The sequence below is a fragment of the Thunnus albacares genome, chromosome 13 (genome assembly GCF_914725855.1).
Source record: "Thunnus albacares chromosome 13, fThuAlb1.1, whole genome shotgun sequence".
Classification (NCBI taxonomy): domain Eukaryota; kingdom Metazoa; phylum Chordata; class Actinopteri; order Scombriformes; family Scombridae; genus Thunnus; species Thunnus albacares.
Genome location: NC_058118.1, coordinates 31,723,250 through 31,749,268, shown reverse-complemented (window position 1 = coordinate 31,749,268; position 26,019 = coordinate 31,723,250). Strand labels below are relative to the sequence as shown.

The 26,019-nt window shown below is 41.5% G+C and overlaps 1 protein-coding gene across 1 annotated transcript in view; it reads right to left on the bottom strand.

Moving 5' to 3' along the window:
• Positions 1 to 664: 664 nt before the first annotated feature.
• The window catches only part of LOC122995881 (NLR family CARD domain-containing protein 3-like), a 31,865-nt gene continuing 6,510 nt past the window's right edge, over positions 665 to 26,019 (bottom strand). The window contains exons 9-13 of the mRNA XM_044371265.1: positions 6,583 to 6,756; positions 5,459 to 5,632; positions 1,745 to 1,797; positions 1,039 to 1,618; positions 665 to 731 (exon numbers count right to left, since the gene is read on the bottom strand). Coding sequence (XP_044227200.1) covers positions 665 to 731; positions 1,039 to 1,618; positions 1,745 to 1,797; positions 5,459 to 5,632; positions 6,583 to 6,756 — 1,048 coding nt within the window. The remainder of the gene's footprint in view (positions 732 to 1,038; positions 1,619 to 1,744; positions 1,798 to 5,458; positions 5,633 to 6,582; positions 6,757 to 26,019) is intronic.

Genomic DNA, 26,019 nt, shown 5'->3' with positions numbered 1-26,019 from the left:
TACAGACACAAAACAGAAATCCAAGTGATAACATGTTACAGTGAAAACATGTATTTCCAACATGGTCCCAAGATGTTAAAAGACAAAGAAACATAAAGAAACACATTCAACATAAAAAATAATCAATACAATCCTGAAATACAAAAACACACCAGCACAGTTTAAGAAATGAAGAATAATAATAGTTAACAGTTCTTTTTTTATTAGAACTAGTGCAGAGCCCGTTCAAAACGTGTCTGTTCAGAATGGACAGATTGATTATTATTTCTCAAGAACCACATATATATGTATCAACTGACAAACGTATCAATTAAAACCATAAAGATTGAACAAATGAACTGGTTTATATCCAGTAAGAAACTTCACCAGTGAGGCTAAACTGAGGTTGAAGCGTAGAAGCAGTTTTGTTGGTGTCTGCTGGAAGGATTTGTGGCAGCACTTTACCTTCCAGCTGGGTAATAACAAGGTAATAGTGGGTAATATTTGATAATAACCAGCTAGTAATAATGCTAATTAACATGTAAAAGCTTGGTATTAACAATTGCTATAACTAGGTAATATTAGATAATAAGAATCAGAATCTCATAATTAGCATCATTCCAATATGATATGAACGCAGCATAAAAGCAGCCACACTCCAGCTGCTGAGCCTCAGCCTTCACCATTAGAGGTGTTCATTTAACCAGCCAATAGGAGGCCTGTTGTTCTGACCATCATTTGTCATGTGATCTCTAAATAAGTGAAGGAATCAGGTAACACAGTTACTATGAAACTACTAGAAGAACTACAACTAAACATTGTGAAGATCCCATTCCCATTATCCCATTACAGTTCAAGCCTTTCTAATACACTAACAACAGAAAACAACAACAACTGGACTCAGTTTATCATTTGATTCATTTTACAAACAAACTGTCAATCATGTGGAAACCATGTTTACATTTACAAGCAGTGAGAGATCATGTTGGTACTAAATACCATCAGCTGTGTGTGATCCTGTACAGACTGAACTATCTGGTCAGCAGTGAGAAAGTTTCTCTAACAGGAGGAGACTCTTCCTCCTCCAGACCACACAGAGACACTGAGGAACCAACCCCGACCCAAAACCCAGCATACAGAGGCTGAGTGAATGTGGTGTTGAAGGTGTGGAGGTGGATCAGTGTGTCAGAGGAGACTCTGTAGAAGGACAGAGTGCCAGCAGGACAGTCCACATACACTGCTACTCTGTTAGAGACAGAGGAGGAGGAGGAGGAGGAGGAGGAGGAGGAGGAGGAGGAGATGGATGTTGATCTGTTATTGTGACGGACAGAGAAACAGCCATCAGAGCAGAACAGACTCCAGGACTGATCATTCCATCCAAACAAACAGTCATCACTGTTTCCTTTCCTGCTGATTTCTCTGTAACTCACTGATATATCAACTCCTCCTCTCCACTCGACCTCCCAGTAACAGCGATCAGTCAGATCATTTCTACACAGCAGCTGATGCCAGACATCAAATCTGTCTGGATGATCAGGATATGACTGATCCTCCTCCACATGTGTCACCTTCCTGTTGTTGTCAGACAGTTTGAGGTTTCTGTTTACTGTGTTTGGATCCAGTGTGAGTTGACAGAAATCTGATGGAGAGAACAAGACACAACACAGCTGCAATTATTGATCGATCATCTGTTTGATGATGACATCATCTTCATCCTCAGTAGGATGTGAATGAGCTTTGTTTTGATGAATGAAATGAAAAACACACTTACGCCTCCAAAGACCTGGTGTCAACCATCGGACTCCAGCAGGCTGCAGCCTGAAAGGAGGAGGGGGGTCAGAGCAGCACGTTCTCTTTCAGCATGCAAACATGGACATGACATCACTCTAGAAAAAGCAGCTCTGATCCTCATCACACTGAGCTGCTTTGCTGTTGCTAGGCAACACAACCGTCCATCACATCACATCGCACCACGACTATCGACAGCAGCTACATTCAGCCAATCAGAAACAGGCGTCTCAAAGTCAAATCATGTCAACAATGAGACTTTTTCTTGTCAGACTCAGCAGTTTGTATTGTGAACAGATGACAGGACTGTTTAAACTGATTCACACTAACATGAAAATGATAAACCGCCTGTTTCTGTTTGTCTTTCCTCAACAATCTTTGGACGACTGACAAGTTATTTCCTCTCACACAGGTGGAACATTCCTGCATGATGGTTACAGCTGACAATCAGCTGCAGTCTCAAGAGTTTGAGCTGATTTACTGTCCACCTGTCTGTCTGTACTTGAGTGTCCACCTGTCTGTCCTCACCTGAGTGTCCACCTGTCTGTCTGTACTTGAGTGTCCACCTGTCTGTCCACACCTGAGAGTGTCCACCTGTCTGTCCTCACCTGAGAGTGTCCACCTGTCTGTCCACACCTGAGAGCGTCCACCTGTCTGTCCGTACCTGAGAGTGTCCACCTGTCTGTCTGTATTTGAGTGTCCACCTGTCTGTCCTCACCTGAGTGTCCACCTGTCTGTCCTCACCTGAAAGCGTCCACCTGTCTGTCCTCACCTGAGAGTGTCCACCTGTCTGTCTGTACCTGAGAGTGTCCACCTGTCTGTCCTCACCTGAGAGTGTCCACCTGTCTGTCCTCACCTGAGAGCGTCTACCTGTCTGTCTGTCCTCACCTGAGAGTGTCCACCTGTCTGTCCGTACCTGAGTGTGTCCACCTGTCTGTCCTCACCTGAGAGCGTCCACCTGTCTGTCCTTATCTGAGAGTGTCCACCTGTCTGTCTGTACCTGAGAGTGTCTACCTGTCTGTCCTCACCTGAGAGTGTCCACCTGTCTGTCTGTACCTGAGAGTGTCCACCTGTCTGTCCTCACCTGAGTGTTCACCTGTCTGTCCTCACCTGAGTGTCCACCTGTCTGTCTATACTTGAGTGTCCACCTGTCTGTCCACACCTGAGAGTGTCCACCTGTCTGTCCTCACCTGAGAGTGTCCACCTGTCTGTCCACACCTGAGAGCGTCCACCTGTCTGTCCTCACCTGAGAGTGTCCACCTGTCTGTCCACACCTGAGAGCGTCCACCTGTCTGTCCGTACCTGAGAGTGTCCACCTGTCTGTCTGTATTTGAGTGTCCACCTGTCTGTCCTCACCTGAGTGTCCACCTGTCTGTCCTCACCTGAAAGCGTCCACCTGTCTGTCCTCACCTGAGAGTGTCCACCTGTCTGTCTGTACCTGAGAGTGTCCACCTGTCTGTCCTCACCTGAGAGTGTCCACCTGTCTGTCCTCACCTGAGAGCGTCTACCTGTCTGTCTGTCCTCACCTGAGAGTGTCCACCTGTCTGTCCGTACCTGAGTGTGTCCACCTGTCTGTCCTCACCTGAGAGCGTCCACCTGTCTGTCCTTATCTGAGAGTGTCCACCTGTCTGTCTGTACCTGAGAGTGTCTACCTGTCTGTCTGTCCTCACCTGAGAGTGTCCACCTGTCTGTCCTCAACTGAGTGTGTCCACCTGTCTGTCTGTACCTGAGAGTGTCCACCTGTCTGTCTCAGTCTCACAGTAATCAGTGAAATATTCACTAAATTTAATCTCTTCGTGTTCATTGACACGATTTTTCCTTTTTTTTGGTGACAGTCAGCAGGATTTTCAAACTAATGTATTTCAGGTGGAAGCAGGTTTCGTTCCTGCAGCAGGTTTTTTTCTGTCAGTTGGGACTCGGGAGCTCAGAGGCTGGATTGTTTTTTCTCATTTGTTCTTCATTTTTAAACTATAACCGCTACATCACTCAACATTTAATCAAGAGATTTGATCCTTGTTTTCATGTTTTTATTCTAATATTAGCAGTCTGGTGGGACCGGAGAGGACGCGCCGCGTATGAGTATTTTCCTCACTGTTGATTTTAATATCTTTAACATTTCTCAACATAAAACATGAAGGTGTCCTTGATAACTCAACAGTATGAAAGGTTGTGACCAAGTTTTCTTGTCAGCTTTAGACGATAGCGGAAGCGGCTACATTAGCCTACCCATGATCCTTTTCACTCTAATATTACCAGTCTGGTGGGACCGGGGTATTTTCCTCACTGTCGATTTTAATATCTTTAACATTTCTCAACACTAAACAAGAAGGTGTCCTTGATAACTCAACAATATGAAAGGTTATGGACTGTTTCACCCTGACGGTCCCGGTGTTTCCTCCGCAGGCTGCACTTCACTCAGCTGCCCGACAGACCCGCTGCTTCTTCCCGCTTTAACCTGAATAACAAACCGGGGCTCGGTGCTCCGGTTGGATCCACATGGAGAGCCGAGGCTAACGTTAGCTGAGAGGCTAGCGGAGCGTTAGCCGCAGCATCTTAGGAAGCACAGCCAGCTAGCACAGCCAGCTAGCACAGCCAGCTAGCACAGCCAGCTAGCACAGCCAGCTAGCCTCAGAGAAACAGAGAAACAGAGAGAGTAGTTGGCAGTTACACGTTTCTTTTGGCATTAAGTGCATTTAGAGGCTAAATGATTTAGCAGCAAGATGGACGGTGGATAAAGAGGAAGGGTGGAGCAGAGAGAGAGAAAGAAAGGTAAATAAACGTGCTAGCTAGCTAACGTAGCTAATGTTACTGATGCGTCATCATTGTCTCGTCAATGCTAAAGCTAATTAGCATATGTAGTCTAGTTAATGTGGTCAATATTATTATAAAATTCATGTGTTTTGGTGAAAGTTTCAGTGAGTGAGTTCATACTTTGAGCTGATAATTTAAAATGATTGAGACAACACAACGTCTTCTGTCACTATTCAGGCTGCTGTCATTTGTTGGAACTTAAAGATGTGTGTTATTTAATGTTTGTGTTGGTTAAAGGACTATTTGAACCTTTGATGGGTAACTGTTAGTGTATATCAGTAAACTGAGGAGGGTGTTGTGCTCTTGCTTGTTTCTTTTTGAAGGTGTAGAGAGCAGCGTTGGTGCCACAGTAGTAGTAGTGTCGTCTCCCTCCTTAATGATATGTACCTTTGGTTTTATTTCAGCTTCATAACACTACATTGTACTAAGCAGCTGTTGGCTCATTAGTTTGTTATTCACATGCACTAAAATTCAGCAGAATGCAGGAAATCAAGTCTTTGTAAGTAAAGTTTTCCTAGTGGGGACCCACAGACCCCCTGCTGATAAACTGGTCTGACTGGAGCTATATTTCCCAGCCTGAATGATTTTCCCAGTCCGGCCCTGCTGTATAATGTTATACTGAATATAGTTTATGTCACAGCTTTAGCGTCTTCACCATAGTAACGGTCGCTGAGGATCATGGGTAGGCTAATGTAACTGCTTCCACTATCGTCCAAAACTGACAAGAAAACTTGATTTCTCAGAATCAAAGCTGAAATAATTAAAACGGATGGTCATAACCTTTCATATTGTTGAGTTATCAAGGACACCTTCTTGTTTCATGAATTTCTGTGAGACTAAGTTGGTCCATACCTGAGAGAGTCCACCTGTCTATCCATACCTGAGAGTGCCCAGTCTCCAGTGTGGATCCTCCAGTCCAGCAGTCAGCAGCTTCTCTCCCGAGACTCCTGGATGATTGTAGCTCAAGTCCAGCTCTCTCAAATGGGAGGGGTTGGAGCTCAGAGCTGAGGTCAGAGAAGCACAGCCTTCTTCTGTGATCAGACATCCTGACAGGCTGCAGACACACAAAACAACATATATGTCACATGATCTGAGATCACTGCAGGACTGGAAGGTAGTGTCTTTATTACTTTCATCACTAGTATGTTTCTGTAATCTTTAAAGTTAAACTTAATACTTCCAGTAACTACTTCTAAATTCAAATGGCAAACCACAGTAAGGTTTGTATTGTGAGGCAGTTCCAGCTTTCTGTAACCTTAGTCAACATGATGTTAGTGTCTGCTAACTCTTCACTGTTAAAAATAGGTCTAAATAAAGAATAGTAAAAGAAGAAGCAGCCACAATGAGCTGATAAGATGAAGAGCTGCAGGTGACAAACTCTGACTACAGCTTGTAATAATATCAAACCTCCAACATGTCACAGAGGTAAGTGACTCCGTCTCAGATGTTCACAGTCAAATACAGAACAGGAATCCCAACTAATGTGGCATATGCACAAATTATATATATATATGTATATGTAATGTGAACATTGTGGAAAAAAATGTATAAACTAACAATAAGGAAACATTTCTGACTCCTTCACTCATACTCACTGACTATACTTCACACAGTTTCAGGAATCATCCAGAGTTTAAAGGTTGTATGAAACAAAAGAAGAATCAAATGGTAGTTAACCACATAACAGCTGGGGTGCACTGTCATATCACCATTGTGCCTTAAAATCACTATCATCCCAGCACAGATACTGCTCTGAAATTAAAAGAAATTATAACTGTTACCAAAACACTGTTAACTGAATTACTGTCTGTATGTGTGTTACTTTAGGCCAATTACACAGTTCTTCATTCAGTTTTTGAATCTAAAACTCCTCTCTGGTATTTCAGGAGACAGAAAAAAACTAATGAAAATATATAAATAGAAAGTTATTCACAGGGTCTAAATATAAGTCATATAAATCACAGTTGAAATGGTGATCAGTTGTGCAGGTTGATGAATTCTGACCTGAGAGTTTCCAGTGCACAGTGTGGACTCTCCAATCCAGCAGACAGCAGCTTCACTCCTGAACTCTGCAGGTTGTTGTTACTCATGTCTAGCCCTTTCAGACTGGAGGACTGGGAGCTGAGAACTGAGGACAGAGCTGTACAGCTTCTCTCTGAGAGGTTACAACCACTTAGTCTGGAGAACAAATGTGGAAACATACTTAAAAACGTATTTTTCTCCCATCTGGAATATATTTCTTTGAATATCTTTTCAATAAATCAATAAATCAATCAATAAATAACTATCTGTGCACTTACAAAGCTTTGTTGGAGGCTTTGACCACTGGCAGCAGCCTCAGAAGAGCCTCCTCTGAAGCAGAGTATTTCTTCAGGTCAAACACGTCCAGATCTTTTTCTGATGACAGTAAGATGAAGACCAGAGCTGACCACTGAGCAGGAGACAGTTCATCTGTGGAGAGACTTCCTGATCTCAGGGACTGTTGGATCTCCTCCACTAAAGAATGATCATTAAGTTCATTCAGACAGTGGAACAGATTGATGCTTCTCTCTGCAGACAGATTCTCACTGATCTTCTTCTTGATGTACTTGACTATTTCCTGACTGGTCAGTGAGCTACTTCCTGTCTGTGTCAGCAGACCTCGTAGGAGAGTCTGATTGGTCTGCAGTGAAAGACCCAGGAGGAAGCGGAGGAACAAGTCCAGGTGCCCATTTGGACTCTTTAAGGCCTCGTCCACAGCACTCTGGTAGAAATGTGGCTTGGTGTATTTTTGTTTAGTTTCAGACTTCTGGGATGTTGTTTGTTCTTCTGCCAGTAGACTGACTCCAGAGTTGATGAACGTCAGATGGACATGAAGAGCAGCCAGAAACTCCTGAACACTCAGATGGACGAAGCAGAACACCTTGTCCTGGTACAGCCCTCTCTCCTCTTTAAAGACCTGTGTGAACACTCCTGAGTACACTGAGGCTGCTCTGATATTGATGCCACACTCTCTCAGGTCTGATTCATAGAAGATCAGGTTGCCTTTCTGCAGCTGCTCAAAAGCCAGTTTTCCCAGAGACTCAATCATCTTCCTGCTGTCTGGACTCCAGTGTGGATCTTTCTCAGCTCCTCCATCATACTTGACATTCTTCAGCTTGGACTGAACCACCAGGAAGTGGATGTACATCTCAGTCAGGGTCTTGGGCAGCTCTCCTCCCTCTCTGCTTTTCAACACATCCTCCAGAACTGTAGCAGTGATCCAGCAGAAGACTGGCATGTGGCACATGATGTGGAGGCTTCGTGATGTTTTGATATGGGAGATGATGGTGCTGGCCTGCTTCTCATCTCTGAATCTCTTCCTAAAGTACTCCTCCTTCTGTGGATCAGTGAACCCTCTGACCTCTGTCACCATGTCAACACACCAAGGAGGGATCTGATTGGCTGCTGCAGGTCGTGAGGTTATCCAAAGGCGAGCAGAGGGAAGCAGTTTCCCCCTGATGAGGTTTGTCAGCAGCACATCCACTGAGGTGGACTTTGTAACATCAGTCAGGATCTTAGTGTTGTGGAAATCCAGAGGAAGTCGACACTCATCCAGACCGTCAAAGATGAACACAACCTGGAACTCTTCAAACCTGCAGATTCCTGCTTCTTTGGTTTCAGTAAAGAAGTGATGAACAAGTTCCACCAAGCTGTACTTTTTCTCTTTCAGCACATTCAGCTCTCTGAAAGTGAATGGAAATGTGAACTGTATGTCCTGGTTGGCTTTGTCTTCAGCCCAGTCCAGAGTGAACTTCTGTGTTAAGACTGTTTTCCCAATGCCAGCCACTCCCTTTGTTATCACTGTTCTGATTGGTTCATCTCTTCCAGGTGAGGCTTTAAAGATGTTTTCTTGTCTGATGGTTGTTTCTGGTCTGTCTGTTTTCCTGGATGCTGTTTCAATCTGTCTGACCTCATGTTCATCATTGACCTCTGCAGTCCCTCCCTCTGTAATGTAGAGCTCTGTGTAGATCTGATTCAGAAGGGTTGGGTTTCCTGCTTTAGCAATCCCTTCAAACACACACTGGAACTTCTTCTGCAGGTTAGACTTTAATTCACGTTGACCAACTGGAGCAGGAGTTTCTGAATGAACACACAAGAAATAGGATCAATGAATGAAGCAAATATTTCAACATTTAATTCCCATCAAAGAATGAGTATATAAAACATATTTCCTTCCATCTCTTGAGACATCAGTAAATGTCTCATCTATCCATCATGTTAAATCTTTATAGAAATCCTCTTACTGCTCTGCAGACGGTCAGCCAGCTCCTCCTGCTTCATTCTCCTCAGGAAGTGCAGTGTGATCTTCAGAAATGCCTCTCTGCTGCTCCTCCTCCGCTCTTCCTCCTCACCGTCCAACACCTCCTCATCCTCCCTCTGATCTTCTAGGCATTCTGGGTAATCTGGACTCAGAACCTTCTGCATCTTCTTCAGCTCGTTCTTCACAAAGGTTAAGATGTTCTCCTTCAGCAGCTGGAACAGAATACTATATGAATGACACAATCAAACTAACATCATGAAGCAAACATCAGATCCATGTTGGACAGACTGACAATCCACTGGTCTACAAAGTGCAGCATGGAGATGACTGTGAACAGAACAGATATAAAAGTAGTTGTTGTACATGTACAGACCATAAATATGGAGTCCAGGTGTGTTTGATGCTGCTGGGCAGACTGACCACTGGGAACCTCTGAGCTCTCCTGGTCCACTCTGTCGAGGAATCATGAAGAATGAGCTCACATTATGTCTGTCCACACAGAGACAAACACAAGCTAAAGGTCCATCAAGTGATATTTGGATGTGAACAGAGAATCAGATGACTCCTTGTAGTGGTAAAGCTTTACTAGTCCTGCTGATCCCACTGAGAATCAACAGCTCAGTCTGGTTGTAGCTTTCAGCTCAGTGTTTTGCTTCATCAGTCAGTTTGGTTTAGTCCCAACAGCTCTGATCAACCCTCCATACAGCTCCTCCTCCCTCACTGTACACTGCTGGAGTGCCCTGGAGCAAGGCAGCTACAACCTCCAGCTGATCCAGTGGAGCTGCTCAGTGTCTGCTTGTATCAGACTGGTTGAACTGGGCAGTTTCCAGTATGAAAATGACATCTTGTGTTCGAGCAGCTTAAGGAGTATTTAGTCAGATTCAATATGTTGTATGAGCTTCAGTCTGGTTTTACAGCAGCAGACTCTACTGACACCTATCTTATTCATTTGTTTGATTTTATTAGACAAAACCTTGATGGAGGAAGTTATGCTGACTTGCAGAAAGCTTTTGACACAGTGAATCATTCTGTACTGTTGTCAAAGTTACAGTGCATGGTGTTTGGACATACTGCTGTAAAATGGTTTATTTCTTACATTACAGGAAGAACTCAAGTCTGTGATGCTGAAGTGGTTCTATCAGAACCTCAGGATATTACATATGTGGTGCTGCAAGGTTCTATTTTAGGGGCTCTTTTATTTCTTATGTATATAAATGATACGACAGCTGCTGTGACATGCAAGCTGCTGCTGTATGCTGATGATTCTGCATTACTGCTATCTGGAAATGATGTCAGTGAAATTCACAACTCTTAGTAATGAATCAGAAAGTGTGAGAGAGTGGCTCATAGATAACAAGCTTTCAGTACATTTGGGTGAAACCCAGTCAATCCTGTTTGGAACAAAGACGTCAAGAACAAATACACTGAAAATCTTTTGTAGTGGAACTGAAATTTTATAATATTTTGTCTCATATTTAGGAATAATATTGGACCAGTCACTGTCCTGTGAATCTGTTGTTGATAAAGTATTATCTAAGAGTGGCAGCAAACTTCAGTTCCTGTTTCACAGACTAAGACTCTTTTTGACTTTTCTGTTGAGAAACTTCTCATGTCCTCATTGGTACAGCGTCAGTTTGATTCTGTCTGTTCTGATTGGTTCAGTGGTTTGACATCTAAATTTAGGAACAAACTGCAGGTGATGCAAAATAATATTATTCAGTATTTATTAAATGTATCCTCTTTAACTCATGTTGATGATGAATTCAGAAGTGTAGGACTGCTGCCAGTACAGCTCAGAGTAGAACAACAGAAGCTGCATCATATGTTCAACATTATCAATGGGTTTGCTCCTCAATACTTCACAGATAACAATGGAACATACTCAGCATGGCTATAACACCAGGGCCAGTGTGTGTTCATATAAAGTCCCTCCAGTGAATAATGTAGCCAGAAGTTCCTTTTTTCAAGCTGCTGCCGTGTTGTGGAACAGCCTCCTGTTACACATCCAGCTGTTAAAAATGAGAGGAGCTTATAGAAGTCAGGTCAGGACTTATTTATGGAACATGGTCACAGGTTTATAATGAAATCTGCAATTCCATTTTTACTTCAGCCATCAAATTGTCTTTGTTGTACTTTGTGTTTTGATGTGGGCGTTTATTATTTTATTTAATTTGTGGTGATTCAGTTTTATGTTGTCTGTCTTGTGTTTTGTCTTTTAACATCTTGGGTCCATGTTGGAAATAAGTGTTTTCACTTTAATATGTTTTTTATGTCTGTAATGTATAAATAAATCATATCATGTCACTTTTTATGAACAAAGGAGCGCAACACCATGAATGTCCTCCAGGAGAGACTGTCTGAACATGTGATCTGTTATCTCCATATTTAAATGATTATCACGTCTCCTCCCTCTCCATGACGGCCGGCTTTTCACTGACGTGGTCAGACAACACGTCGTACAAACCAGTTCTTTTCTAGCATAACCCGACGTTTACTGTCAGTTACAGCTTACATCTGATCAGCAGATGGACGTCCTCCTTTAAAATGAATGAAAAAGTCCTTCGACCGGTCGCTCTTAAAGGACAGACAGCTGGGTTCAGGTCCAGGAGAGTCTGGTCTCTGCTGCTGGATCCTGAAACAACAACAGCTCTGATAAATGTGCATGTTGGATAGAAATGAAAAGTCTGTTCAGTCTTTGCAGCTTTACATTCTGACCTTCCATCAGCAGGTTGTCCAGGTTTAAAATACATAGGTTCCTCCATGGACCAGTCACTCTTCATGGACACACAGCTGGGTACAGGTCCAGGTCCAGGTCCAGATCCAGGTCCAGGTCCAGGTCCAGCAGAGTCTGGTCTGTGCTGCTTCTTTGTTCTTCAACACAACACACACAGAGCTCTGAGTGTGAATAATGATGGTGGAGTGATGTGAGTGGAGAACAGTGATGGACAGTTAGAGATCCTCATCTCACCTCTGAGCTTTGGTCTGGCTGTCATGTTCCCCATACAGAGAGCTTATAGAGGGAGGGACTCCCTCCTCTCTGTCCTCACACTGATCCATAGCAGAGAAACACCTTCACACAAACACAACAACAAGCTCATTCATTACAACAAGCTGCACATCACACCAGCACTGCAGTTACAACAGCGTCATTCTTGATTCAACCACCAGATGGCATCAAAGTAAGACATTATTCTTCATTTCCACTGAGGTTTAATGTTTAATGTTTTACTTTCAGAAGCTTCCAGTTCTCTGTTGGCTTTTCATTTACCACTATAGAGCACATTTAATATAGATGAGCTGCTGGTGGAGTCAGCTGTGTGGCAGAGGAAATAAAAATACTCACCAGGTGAATTCAGATCCACATCCAGTCACAGAGTCTTTGTAGCTTCACCTGCAGACGAAACACAGAGAGAGAAGCTGCTACTGATTCCCCTTCATCAGTCCTTCATCATCAGTCTGAGGACTCTGGTTTTCTATGGAGTCATTTGTACTTCTCGCTGTTTTAATTAGAGATTGTACTGAATGACACTTTATTGATTAATAACAGTTAAGCAGCATATCACACTCAGAGGCCTGACATGTATTTCAACTGATGATTTAGTGAATATACATAAAGATACTGATGCAACAATTTTCACAAATATCAGTGGAGACAAAACTTGTGAAGTTTGTCAGACACTAAACGTGTTCTCTCTCTTTTATCCCCGAGGAGATTAGAAGGAGCCACAAGATCACATGAATGTTTGTATTTCAGAGCATCAATGCATCATATTTTTATTTACATTCATCTTTATTTATGGTTCTGTTATAGTTGCTACAGCTGTGTTATATTCTATTTGATCTTGTGGGAATGTTGTCTGTCAATCAGTGTTAGATTATAAGGATCAAAGTACAGACGTTTCCATGATTTATGGTTGAATTAATGGAGCATCATCATCATCATCATCATCATCATGTACAGTAAAGATTAAAACAGGCAGAATAAGAGAGAACAATCTGTCTAACTCAACACTAAATGCAGTTCTGTACAGCAGAACAAAGATCTTCCTGTGATGAGGCATCACATTGTAGTTTAAACTCCGTCATTATTCCACAAACAGAGTTTACTGTGTTTTGATGACAGTGATTCACTTTGTAGTTTATATAATGTGACATTGATTTTATATTGATATAGTATAAAGATACTGAATGAAGGTTTGGCAGCAACATAAACTTTAGTTTCTATTGCTGCAGCTCTTAGCTTGGTTAAAATACTGAATATCATCAATGAAAAGATGTTTTCAACAGTTTGTCTGTGATATAGTTTAGAAAGATTCCAGAGAATATTATTTAATGACTTTTATTAGCTGTTAATCACTAACCATACCACCTGTGAAACAAAGTCTTCTTCACTACCAGCATGATACTGGTTATTAAAACATGCACCAGTTTAAAGGTGACTGAATGGGGCGACCCTTCATAGTGACACTAAAGTTCTCTGACAATAACATTCATAGACTATAATATATTGTAGTCTGGTCTTTTCTCTTATTTATATGACATCAGAACACTGACAGGAAATCTGGAACTTTATTTTAGTTGCTACGTTTTATTGTGAAAGGATTCACCAGGAATTGAGGTATTCTCGTGTGTTGACGGTTTTGCACAGTAAAGGTCCAAACTCTGTATGATGACACTTGACAGCATGTATTGATTGATTGATTGATTGAGTGGTGTTGATTGATTGGTGTATTGATGGAGGGCAGTGATCAGTCACGTTCACACTCTCACGTTGTTCTAATGACTGCTGACGTCACTCACACTAGCACCATAGACTGTACTAAATAACTGACAAACTGATTCAGCTGCTCTGATTGGACGAGGACGTCTCTCAGTGAGACGAAAGGTTTCGGATGAACCCGTCCGACCCGTCTGACCAGATGGTTTTAGCGCCTCGTTCCTGATCTCATCCCTGTCGTTCCAACAATGACGGTAAACCACAGACTCTCATGTAATATTGCTTAAATATCAAACATATAACAGCCTGGTCGCCGGAATAAAACGCTGACATTGTACGTTTCTGCAAACCACAGATACGTTGATACGTGTAATCCGTAACATTTCAACAATACGTATCCTATCAACATTTCTAAAGTGACGTAGTTCAGATCTATATGAGGAGGTTGAGGGGTCGGTGGATGGTTGGGAAGTTTGTTGGAAGAAAGTTGTAAATCAGCATCGAACATGGTTCGAGACCACCTCGAAACCGACGTCCACTTCCCGTTTCAACAGACAAAACTGGCTTTTTTAGCGATCCGTCGGAACATTTGCGGCACACATAGTTAAATATACATATATAAATTGTATATATGTATGTTATGGAGGCTCTGAGGGGCAAAACACAATAACAATAATAAAACCACTGCAGCATTTCAGAAAACACAACAATGAACTTGAAAACAACACATTTTTATTGTTTTCTGAAATGTTGTTATATAATTTATACTGTATTTATACTTTATATATATTTAATTTACACAAATCACTTTAAAACTACAGAGACCTGAAACCTGAAAAAGCAGTAAAAACTTCCCAGACGAGTAAAAAATGAGAAAAACACATGAATAAATAATACATTTAAATACTTCAAATGGAGAATAAAAACAAATATAAAGCTTGATAGTTTTACTCTTCTAATTATTCCATATTTCACAAACATTTAATCATTTATAAAAAAAAATGACATAAAGCATCTGAAAAATGAAAATAAATAATAAATGAAGCTATTTTATCTTGATTTATCTTATTTATTTAAAAACCAACTGAAGGTTAAAAGAAAAAGTCTTTGTTACAACAATAAAGTGCAGAGAAAACAGTTTTCTTTGTTTTGGATGATTTGTCGTTGTTCAGGTCGACGCCAACAGTCACAACTTGGCAAGACGGTTAAAGACAGCAGATAATGAAATCTAAATATATTTTAATATCATCCTTCATAGAATAATCTACAACATATAGATACTGAATATACACACACCATCATCAAACCAGTCTGCCCACTGTTAGATTCATACTGGGACCAGTTAGACTGTGTTATGGGAGGACTAGTGGACACACCTTCTACTTTTCCTCCACATGTCAGAGAGAAACACTCAACTGTTTCATGATTCACTACATTTTATTTCTCAGAGCTTCAATATATTGTTGAATGCAGGACTTTTACTTGTAAAGGAGTATTTGATGGTAGTTTTACTACTTTTACTAAAGTAAAGGATGCGTTTTATTTCTTCCACCTCTGAACATATAAACTGTGTGAAACTCAAGTGTTGGAGGAACAGAAACATGAGCGTCTGCTGCCACCTGCTGTTCACTCACAGCATCACATCCTGTCAGAGGAGGAGCTGTTTGCTTCACTCACACTTTAAAACATGAAAACAGGAACATTTAGGCTTTAAAAAGAAATGAAGATGTTTGAAATAATCACATCCAGTGGATCAATAAACTCCACCAGTGTTCAAATACATACTTATTAAACATATTTATATGAAGTCTTTTCATTCACCATCAGAAATCAAACTGTCTCTTTACAGCGTGTCACCATTAAAACCATTAAAACCAGTTTGTTCTTCCACTCTCACATCAGCAGTTTGACTGAACCACATCATCTATCTTATGTGATGCACATTTACAAAGTTTACACAGTATATCAGATATGTTGTAAAGTTCCTTTGATGTATTTTTAGACTTTGATTATGTATCTCACAGTGAGTCTGTAGAACATGAATCCAATCCATCAATCTGATCAATAAACACCATCAGAACTCATCGTTTTTGAGTCGCTCTGACCAAAAAAAGCCAAAAAAGTTTGACATTGGATGTAAAAAATCAAAACAGACTTTAACTGACGTCAGTTGTGTCGTCACAGACTGTCTGAACTTTAAAGATCCTCCGCACATGTTTTAAGAATATAAAAATACTCTGCTTGGAATAATAATGTGTGTCTGATGTTGAACAACAGCTGTCAGACTGAATGTGAGCTAAACACATTAAACTGACACTTTAAACAGTCCTGAAACTGTCAAATACCTTCAATCTACTATATGAAATTAGATATGAATTAACATGCACACACACAAAAATAAATGGAGAAAACTAACATCAGCTACTGATCATCATGAACTTTATTCTCTACACAGGAACTAAATAAACACTCCAGAGAAAAACTAAATACTTCCTGTATGTCAGAAACACACAACAGCTCCTGGACTTCTCATCTCTAATGCTGTGTTCACATCATATGGGATGGATGGTAGAGGCGGGAAAGATTCCCATGTTTACAACTCGCCAGCGTTCATGTCACACAACAAATCAAGACGGCTGCATGATTACAAAGTTGGTGGAATGAGGCTCAAAAATACTGTTATTGACAATAATCCAGCATATCCAGTAAATATCAGAGCTTTCAGCTTTTCCACTTCATAATTACCACTTGAATGTTGACCTGAATTCTATTTACAAGTCAGAATCTCATAATTAGCATCATTCCAATATGATATGAACGCAGCATAAAAGCAGCCACACTCCAGCTGCTGAGCCTCAGCCTTCACCATTAGAGGTGTTCATTTAACCAGCCAATAGGAGGCCTGTTGTTCTGACCATCATTTGTCATGTGATCTCTAAATAAGTGAAGGAATCAGGTAACACAGTTACTATGAAACTACTAGAAGAACTACAACTAAACATTGTGAAGATCCCATTCCCATTATCCCATTACAGTTCAAGCCTTTCTAATACACTAACAACAGAAAACAACAACAACTGGACTCAGTTTATCATTTGATTCATTTTACAAACAAACTGTCAATCATGTGGAAACCATGTTTACATTTACAAGCAGTGAGAGATCATGTTGGTACTAAATACCATCAGCTGTGTGTGATCCTGTACAGACTGAACTATCTGGTCAGCAGTGAGAAAGTTTCTCTAACAGGAGGAGACTCTTCCTCCTCCAGACCACACAGAGACACTGAGGAACCAGACCTATAGAACCTAAACCCAGCATACAGAGTCTGAGTGAATGTGGTGTTGAAGGTGTGGAGGTGGATCAGTGTGTCAGAGGAGACTCTGTAGAAGGACAGAGTGCCAGCAGGACAGTCCACATACACTGCTACTCTGTTAGAGACAGAGGAGGAGGAGGAGGAGGAGGAGATGAATGTTTTTCTGTTATTGTGACGGACAGAGTAACCAACATCAGAGCAGAACAGACTCCAGGACTGATCATTAAATCCAAACAAACAGTCAACACTGTTTCCTTTCCTGCTGATTCCTCTGTAACTCACTGATATATTAACTCTTCCTCTCCACTCGACCTCCCAGTAACAGCGACCAGTCAGATCATTTCTACACAGCAGCTGATGCCAGTAATCAAATCTGTCTGGATGATCAGGATATGACTGATCCTCCTTCACATGTGTCACCTTCCTGTTGTTGTCAGACAGTTTGAGGTTTCTGTTTACTGTGTTTGGATCCAGTGTGAGTCGACAGAAATCTGATGGAGAGAACGAGACACAATACAGCTGCAGTTATTGATCTATCATCTGTTTGATGATGACATCATCTTCATCCTCAGTAGGATGTGAATGAGCTTTGTTTTGATGAATGAAATGAAAAACACACTTACACTTCCTCAGACCTGGTGTCAACCATCGGACTCCAGCAGGCTGCAGCCTGAAAGGAGGAGGGGGGTCAGAGCAGCACGTTCTCTTTCAGCATGCAAACATGGACATGATATCACTCTAGAAAAAGCAGCTCTGATCCTCATCACACTGAGCTGCTTTGCTGTTGCTAGGCAACACAACCGTCCATCACATGGCACGACGACTATCGACAGCAGCTACATTCAGCCAATCAGAAACAGGCGTCTCAAAGTCAAATCATGTCAACAATGAGACTTTTTCTTGTCAGACTCAGCAGTTTGTATTGTGAACAGATGACAGGACTGTTTAAACTGATTCACACTAACATGAAAATGATAAACCGCCTGTTTCTGTTTGTCTTTCCTCAACAATCTTTGGACGACTGACAAGTTATTTCCTCACACAGGTGGAACATTCCTGCATGATGGTTACAGCTGACAATCAGCTGCAGTCTCAAGAGTTTGAGCTGATTTACTGTCCACCTGTCTGTCCTCACCTGAGAGTGTCCACCTGTCTGTCCTCACCTGAGAGCGTCCACCTGTCTGTCCTTACCTGAGAGTGTCTACCTGTCTGTCCTCACATGAGAGCGTCCACCTGTCTGTCCTCACCTGAGAGTGTCCACCTGTCTGTCCTCACCTGAGAGTGTCCACCTGTCTGTCTCAGTCTCACAGTAATCAGTGAAATATTCACTAAATTTAATCTCTTCGTGTTCATTGACACGATTTTTCCTTTTTTTTGGTGACAGTCAGCAGGATTTTCAAACTAATGTATTTCAGGTGGAAGCAGGTTTCGTTCCTGCAGCAGGTTTTTTTCTGTCAGTTGGGACTCGGGAGCTCAGAGGCTGGATTGTTTTTTCTCATTTGTTCTTCATTTTTAAACTATAACCGCTACATCACTCAACATTTAATCAAGAGATTTGATCCTTGTTTTCATGTTTTTATTCTAATATTAGCAATCTGGTGGGACCGGAGAGGACGCGCTGCGTTTGAGTATTTTCCTCACTGTTGATTTTAATATTTTTAACATTTCTCAACATAAAACATGAAGGCGTCCTTGATAACTCAACAATATGAAAGGTTGTGGACTGTTTCACCCTGACGGTCCCGGTGTTTCCTCCGCAGGCTGCACTTCACTCAGCTGCCCGACAGACCCGCTGCTTCTTCCCGCTTTAACCTGAATAACAAACCGGGGCTCGGTGCTCCGGTTGGATCCACATGGAGAGCCGAGGCTAACGTTAGCTGAGAGGCTAGTTTTCTTGTCAGTTTTGGATGATAGCGGAAGCGGCTACATTAGCCTACCCATGATCCTCAGCCACCGTTACTATGGTGAAGACGCTAAAGCTGTGACATAAACTATATTCAGTATAACATTATACAGCAGGGCCGGACTGGGAAAATCATTCAGGCTGGGAAATATAGCTCCAGTCAGACCAGTTTATCAGCGGGGGGTCTGGGGGTCCCCACTAGGAAAACTTTACTTACAAAGACTTGATTTCCTGCATTCTGCTGAATTTTAGTGCATGTGAATAACAAACTAATGAGCCAACAGCTGCTTAGTACAATGTAGTGTTATGAAGCTGAAATAAAACCAAAGGTACATATCATTAAGGAGGGAGACGACACTACTACTACTGTGGCACCAACGCTGCTCTCTACACCTTCAAAAAGAAACAAGCAAGAGCACAACACCCTCCTCAGTTTACTGATATACACTAACAGTTAACCATCAAAGGTTCAAATAGTCCTTTAACCAACACAAACATTAAATAACACACATCTTTAAGTTCCAACAAATGACAGCAGCCTGAATAGTGACAGAAGACGTTGTGTTGTCTCAGTCATTTTAAATTATCAGCTCAAAGTATGAACTCACTCACTGAAACTTTCACCAAAACACATGAATTTTATAATAGTATTGACCACATTAACTAGACTACATATGCTAATTAGCTTTAGCATTGACGAGACGATGATGACGCATCAGTAACATAAGCTACGTTAGCTAGCTAGCACGTTAGTTTACCCGTCTTTCTCTCTCTCTGCTCCACCCTTCCTCTTTATCCACCGTCCATCTTGCTGCTAAATCATTTAGCCTTTAAATGCACTTAATGCCAAAAGAAACGTGTAACTGCCAACTACTCTCTCTGTTTCTCTGAGGCTAGCTGGCTGTGCTAGCTGGCTGTGCTAGCTGGCTGTGCTAGCTGGCTGTGCTAGCTGGCTGTGCTAGCTGGCTGTGCTTCATAACATGCTGCGGCTAACGCTCCGCTAGCCTCTCAGCTAACGTTAGCCTCGGCTCTCCATGTGGATCCAACCGGAGCACCGAGCCCCGATTTGTTATTCAGGTTAAAGCGGGAAGAAGCAGCGGGTCTGTCGGGCAGCTGAGTGAAGTGCAGCCTGCGGAGGAAACACCGGGACCGTCAGGGTGAAACAGTTCGCGGAGGAGCTGCTGTGTTCGGCTGCACAGATAGGAAACCCCTCGGCTGACAGGAGGTATCACTCTGTTTGGAAAAAAAAATCTTCTTGTTTCTAGTTTATAACGGCGGTTGTCAACCAGCGTATTAGGTGCATTACCGCCACCTTCTGCTCCGGGGTGTGGACCAGAGATTAAATCCTACACATTAATCCTGTCTGTCTAATAAACTCAAAGAAAACTACTGCTGCACCCACTTGGCAGGTTCATTAAAGTTTTAACACTGAGCTCCTGAAGTCCAGTCTTCCTGAGTTCTTCCTTCATATATTGTCTTTATTGATCATATTTAGTACAATCTATGCTTGCATGCATAATAGTCTCCTCAGCCAGCTGGAAAAAATATGTGCATATATCTTATATATGACGTACTTGATATATCCTCAATACCAAATACACCAAGTTGGGACTTGTGTACTTGCTAGTTCAGACGTGGCAAGTTGGACTCAGTAGTACAAACTTGTGAGGACGAGAGGACGCAGTAGATCATTCTGCAGCTGGAACAGCAGCAGCTCAGCTTCAACACACCTACCTGACTGTACTGTGACAAAATAATCTCAACTCAAAGCTCCACTAACTCTTTTTATCTCACAAAACAAAAACCTCACTGACAGAGAGATGCAGTAAATGATGTTATTCAGTCTGTAATGTAGCTATACTAAAAAAATCTAAACTGTTATGTAGCTTAATAAAATAAATGAAATGAATCTGTTCATTTTAATCCATGTACAGTACAGACCAAAAGTTTGGACACACCTTCTCATTCAATGAGTTTCCTTTCTTTTCATGACTATTGACATTGTAGATTCACACTGAAGGCATCAAAACTATGAATTAACACATGTGGAAATATGTACTTAACAAAAAAGTGTAAAACAACTGAGAATACGCCTTATATTCTAGTTTCTTCAAAGTAGCCACCTTTTGCTCTGATTACTGCTTTGCACACACTCTGCATTCTCTTGATGAGCTTCAAGAGGTAGTCACCTGAAATGGTTTTCACTTCACAGGTGTGCCCTGTCAGGTTTAATAAGAGGGATTTCTTGCCTTATAAATGGGGTTGGGACCATCAGTTGTGTTGTGCAGAAGTCAGGTGGATACACAGCTGATAGTCCTACTGAATAGACTGTTAGAATTTGTATTATGGCAAGAAAAAAGCAGCTAAGTAAAGAAAAACGAGTGGCCATCATTACTTTAAGAACTGAAGGTCAGTCAGTCCGAAAAATTGGGAAAACTTTGAAAGTGTCCCCAAGTGCAGTCGCAAAAACCATCAAGCGCTACAAAGAAACTGGCTCACATGAGGACCGCCCCAGGAAGGGAAGACCAAGAGTCACCTCTGCTGCGGAGGATAAGTTCATCCGAGTCACCAGCCTCAGACATCGCAGGTTAACAGCAGCTCAGATTAGAGACCAGGTCAATGCCACACAGAGTTCTAGTAGCAGACACATCTCTAGAACAACTGTTAAGAGGAGACTGTATGAATCAGGCCTTCATGGTACAATAGCTGCTAGGAAACCACTGCTAAGGACAGGCAACAAGCAGAAGAGACTTGTTTGGGCTAAAGAACACAAGGAATGGACATTAAACCAGTGGAAATCTGTGCTTTGGTCTGATGAGTCCAAATTTGAGATCTTTGGTTCCAACCACCGTGTCTTTGTGCGACGCAGAAAAGGTGAACGGATGGACTCTACATGCCTGGTTCCCACCGTGAAGCATGGAGGAGGAGGTGTGATGGTGTGGGGGTGCTTTGCTGGTGACACTGTTGGGGATTTATTCCAAATTGAAGGCATACTGAACCAGCATGGCTACCACAGCATCTTGCAGCGGCATGCTATTCCATCCGGTTTGCGTTTAGTTGGACCATCATTTATTTTTCAACAGGACAATGACCCCAAACACACCTCCAGGCTGTGTAAGGGCTATTTGACCAAGAAGGAGAGTGATGGGGTGCTGCGCCAGATGACCTGGCCTCCACAGTCACCGAACCTGAACCCAATCGAGATGGTTTGGGGTGAGCTGGACCGCAGAGTGAAGGCAAAAGGGCCAACAAGAGCTAAGCATCTCTGGGAACTCCTTCAAGACTGTTGGAAGACCATTTCAGGTGACTACCTCTTGAAGCTCATCAAGAGAATGCCAAGAGTGTGCGAAGCAGTAATCAAAGCAAAAGGTGGCTACTTTGAAGAAACTAGAATATAAGACATATTTTCAGTTGTTTCACACTTTTTTGTTAAGTATATAATTCCACATGTGTTAATTCATAGTTTTGATGCCTTCAGTGTGAATCTACAATTTTCATAGTCATGAAAATAAAGAAAACTCTTTGAATGAGAAGGTGTGTCCAAACTTTAAATTGATGTAAGAGATCCGCCCTGAGGAGGACAGCAGGAGCCCGTCCTCCTCTGCCCCCCCACTCCCCTCCCACTGCTCCCCAACACCACCTCACACACACTGCTCTTTCTCCTCCTGTTCACTGTTGAAGCATTTTAATCAGAATTTCAATAATGGATTTCTTCCAACAAAGAGAGAATAAATATTTTTTAAATGATAATGAAATTTGGTAATGGTTTATTTCAACCAAGTATTCTTTTTATATTTTGATCTCCCTGTTGCCTCTCAAAAATAGAAGATGGGCAACCTCCTCTGCCTCTACGGACCAGCTTCCTCTCTCTCTCTCTCTCTCTCTCTCTCTCTCTCTCTCTCTCTCTATATATATATATATATATATATATATATATATATATATATATGTATATTATCAGAGGAGGATATCAGCATACCAAGAGATTTTGGACAATTCCATGCTCCCAACTTTGTGGAACAGTTTGGGGATGGCCCCTTCCTGTTCCAACATGACTGAGTTTGGTGTGGATGAACTTGACTGGCCTGCACAGAGTCCTGACCTCAACCCGATAGAACACCTTGGGGATGAATTAGAGCGGAGACTGAGAGCCAGGCCTTCTCATCCAACATCAGTGTGTGACCTCACAAATGCGCTTCTGGAAGAATGGTCAAAAATTCCCATAAACACACTCCTAAACCTTGTGGAAAGCTTTCTCAGAAGAGTTGAAGCTGTTATACCTGCAAAGGGTGGACCAACGTCGTATTAAACCCTATGGATTAAGAATGGGATGTCACTTAAGTTCATATGCGAGTCCAGGCAGGTGAGCCAATACTTTTGGCAACATAGTGTATATAAATATATATATATATATATATATATATCTGTGTGTGTGTGTGTGTGTGTGTGTGTGTGTGTGTATGTGTATGAATTTTTTTATCAAGAATATATATATATATTAATCATCACAAAATTCACACCTTCCTATAGATAGCCCATTGGCTCACAAATAATAATAATAATAATAATAACTTGAAAAGTAGGCTTACAAATAAATTCAGTATGCAAAGTTGGAGGAGTTACTCTGGGCCACTGGGAAGTAATCTCATTCTTTTCTTAAAAAAGCTTTTTTTTTTATCAACAAAGAGCTGTGATAACAATCGTCACACAAAAACAGTGAAAGTAGAAAAAGTAGAAAAAGTAATCTCATTTATTTTCCTAGATGAACTGTTTCATGACGTCCTGTTTAAACATTTCCAACAGTTAATGGGCCTGAAACTCTCCCGGCTGATCAGTTCATCGGTACAAACAAATAACAGCTGGGTTGAAATAAAAACTCTAGAGGACTGTGTACCTACATGATAAAGCTTTACTCAACAACGAGTCCCAAACTGCATTGCCTCATGAAATCAGCCAATCACAAAGCTTCAAATTCAAATATATTCTTTACATTTCAATGTACAGTACAGTATGTTGTTCCTGATTGTAACCACCAATCTTCAGTACTCTATAATGCTATACTGAATATAATTTATGTCATGGCTTTAGCTGGCATCTTCACCATAGTAACAGTCGCTGAGGATCATGGGTAGGCTACCGTAACTGCTTCCACTATCGTCCAAAACTGACAAGAAAACTTGATTTCTCAGAATCAAAGCTGAAATAATTAAAACGGATGGTCATAACCTTTCGTATTGTTGAGTTATCAAGGACACCTTCTTGTTTAGTGTTGAGAAATGTTAAAGATATTAAAATTGACAGTGAGGAAAATACCCCAGTCCCACCAGACTGGTAATATTAGAGTAAAAAAATAAAAACAAGGATAAAATCTTTTGATTAAATGTTGAGTGATGTAGCGGTTATAATTTAAAAATGAAGAACAAATGAGAAACAAACAATACAGCCTCTGAGCTCCCGAGTCCCAACTGACAGAAAAAAACCTGCTGCAGGAACAAAACCTACTTCCAATTGAAATACATTAGTTTGAAAGTTGTGCTGACTGTCAAGAAATAAATGGAAAAATCGTGTCAATGTACACAAATAGATAGATTAAATTACATGACTATTTCACGAATTGCTGTGAGACTGAGTTGGTCCATACCTGAGAGAGTCCATCCGTCTGTCCATACCTGAGAGTGTCCAGTCTCCAGTGTGGATCCTCCAGTCCAGCAGACAGCTTCTCTCCCGAGACTCCTGGATGATTGTAGCTCAGATTCAGCTCTCTCAAATGGGAGGGGTTGAAGCTCAGAGCTGAGGCCAGAGAAGCACAGCCTTCCTCTGTGATCAGACATCCTGACAGACTGAACACACAGAAAACAACATATATGTCACATGATCTGAGATCACTGCAGGACATGAAGGTAGTGTCTTTATTACTTTCATCACTAGTATGTTTCTGTAATCTTTAAAGTTAAACTTAATACTTCCAGTCACTACTTCTAAATTCAAATGGCAAACCACAGTAAGGTTTGTATTGTGAGGCAGTTCCAGCTTTCTGTAACCTTAGTCAACATGATGTTAGTGTCTGCTAACTCTTCACTGCTAAAAATAGGTCTAAATAAAGAATAGTAAAAGAAGAAGCAGCCACAATGAGCTGATAAGATGAAGAGCTGCAGGTGACAAACTCTGACTACAGTTTGTAAAAACTTCAAACCTCCAACACGTCACAGAGGTAAATGACTCCGTCTCAGATGCTCACAGTTGAATACAGAACAGGAATCCTAACTAATGTGGCATATAAGGACTGAAGGTTGTGGAAATAAATATAAAAACTAATAGCAAGGAAGCATTTCTGACTCCTTCACTCACACTCACTGACTCTACTTCATACATTTTCAGTAATCATGAGTTTTAAGGTTGTTTGAAACAAAAGAAGAATTAAATGGTGGTTAACCACATAACAGCTGGGGTGCTCTGTCATATCACCATTGTGACTAAAAATCACTGTCATCCCAGCACAGATACTGCTCTGAAATTAAAAGAAACTACAACTGTTACCAAAACACTGGTCACTGAATAACTGTCTGTATGTGTTTTACTCTGGGCCAATTACACAGTTCTTCATTCAGTTTTTGAATCTAAAACTCCTCTCTCGTATTTCAGGTTCCAACAGCGGAGACAGAACAAAACAAATGGAAATATATTAGTAGAAAGTTATTCACAGGGTCTAAACACACAACTGGTCTGAAAATAATTTGAGTAGAGAAAATGTCCAGGTGTTTATCAACTCATATAAATCACAGTTTAAATAGTGATCAGTTCAGCAGGTTGATGAATTCTGACCTGAGAGTTTCCAGTGCACAGTGTGGACTCTCCAGTCCAGCAGACAGCAGCTTCACTCCTGAACTTTGCAAGTTGTTGTTACTCAGATCTAGCTCTTTCAGATGGGAGGGGTTGGAGCTCAGGGCTGAGGCCAGAGAAGCACAGCCTTCCTCTGTGATCAGACATCCTGACAGCCTGCAGACGCACAAAACAACATACATGTCACATGATCTAAGATCACTGCAGGACTGGAAGGTAGTGTGTTTATTACTATTATCACCAATATGTTTCTGTAATCTTTAAAGTTAAACTTAATACTTCCAGTCACTACTTCTAAATTCAAATGGCCAACCACAGTAAGGTTTGTATTGTGAGGCAGTTCCAGCTTTTTGTAACCTTAGTCAACATGATGTTAGCATCTG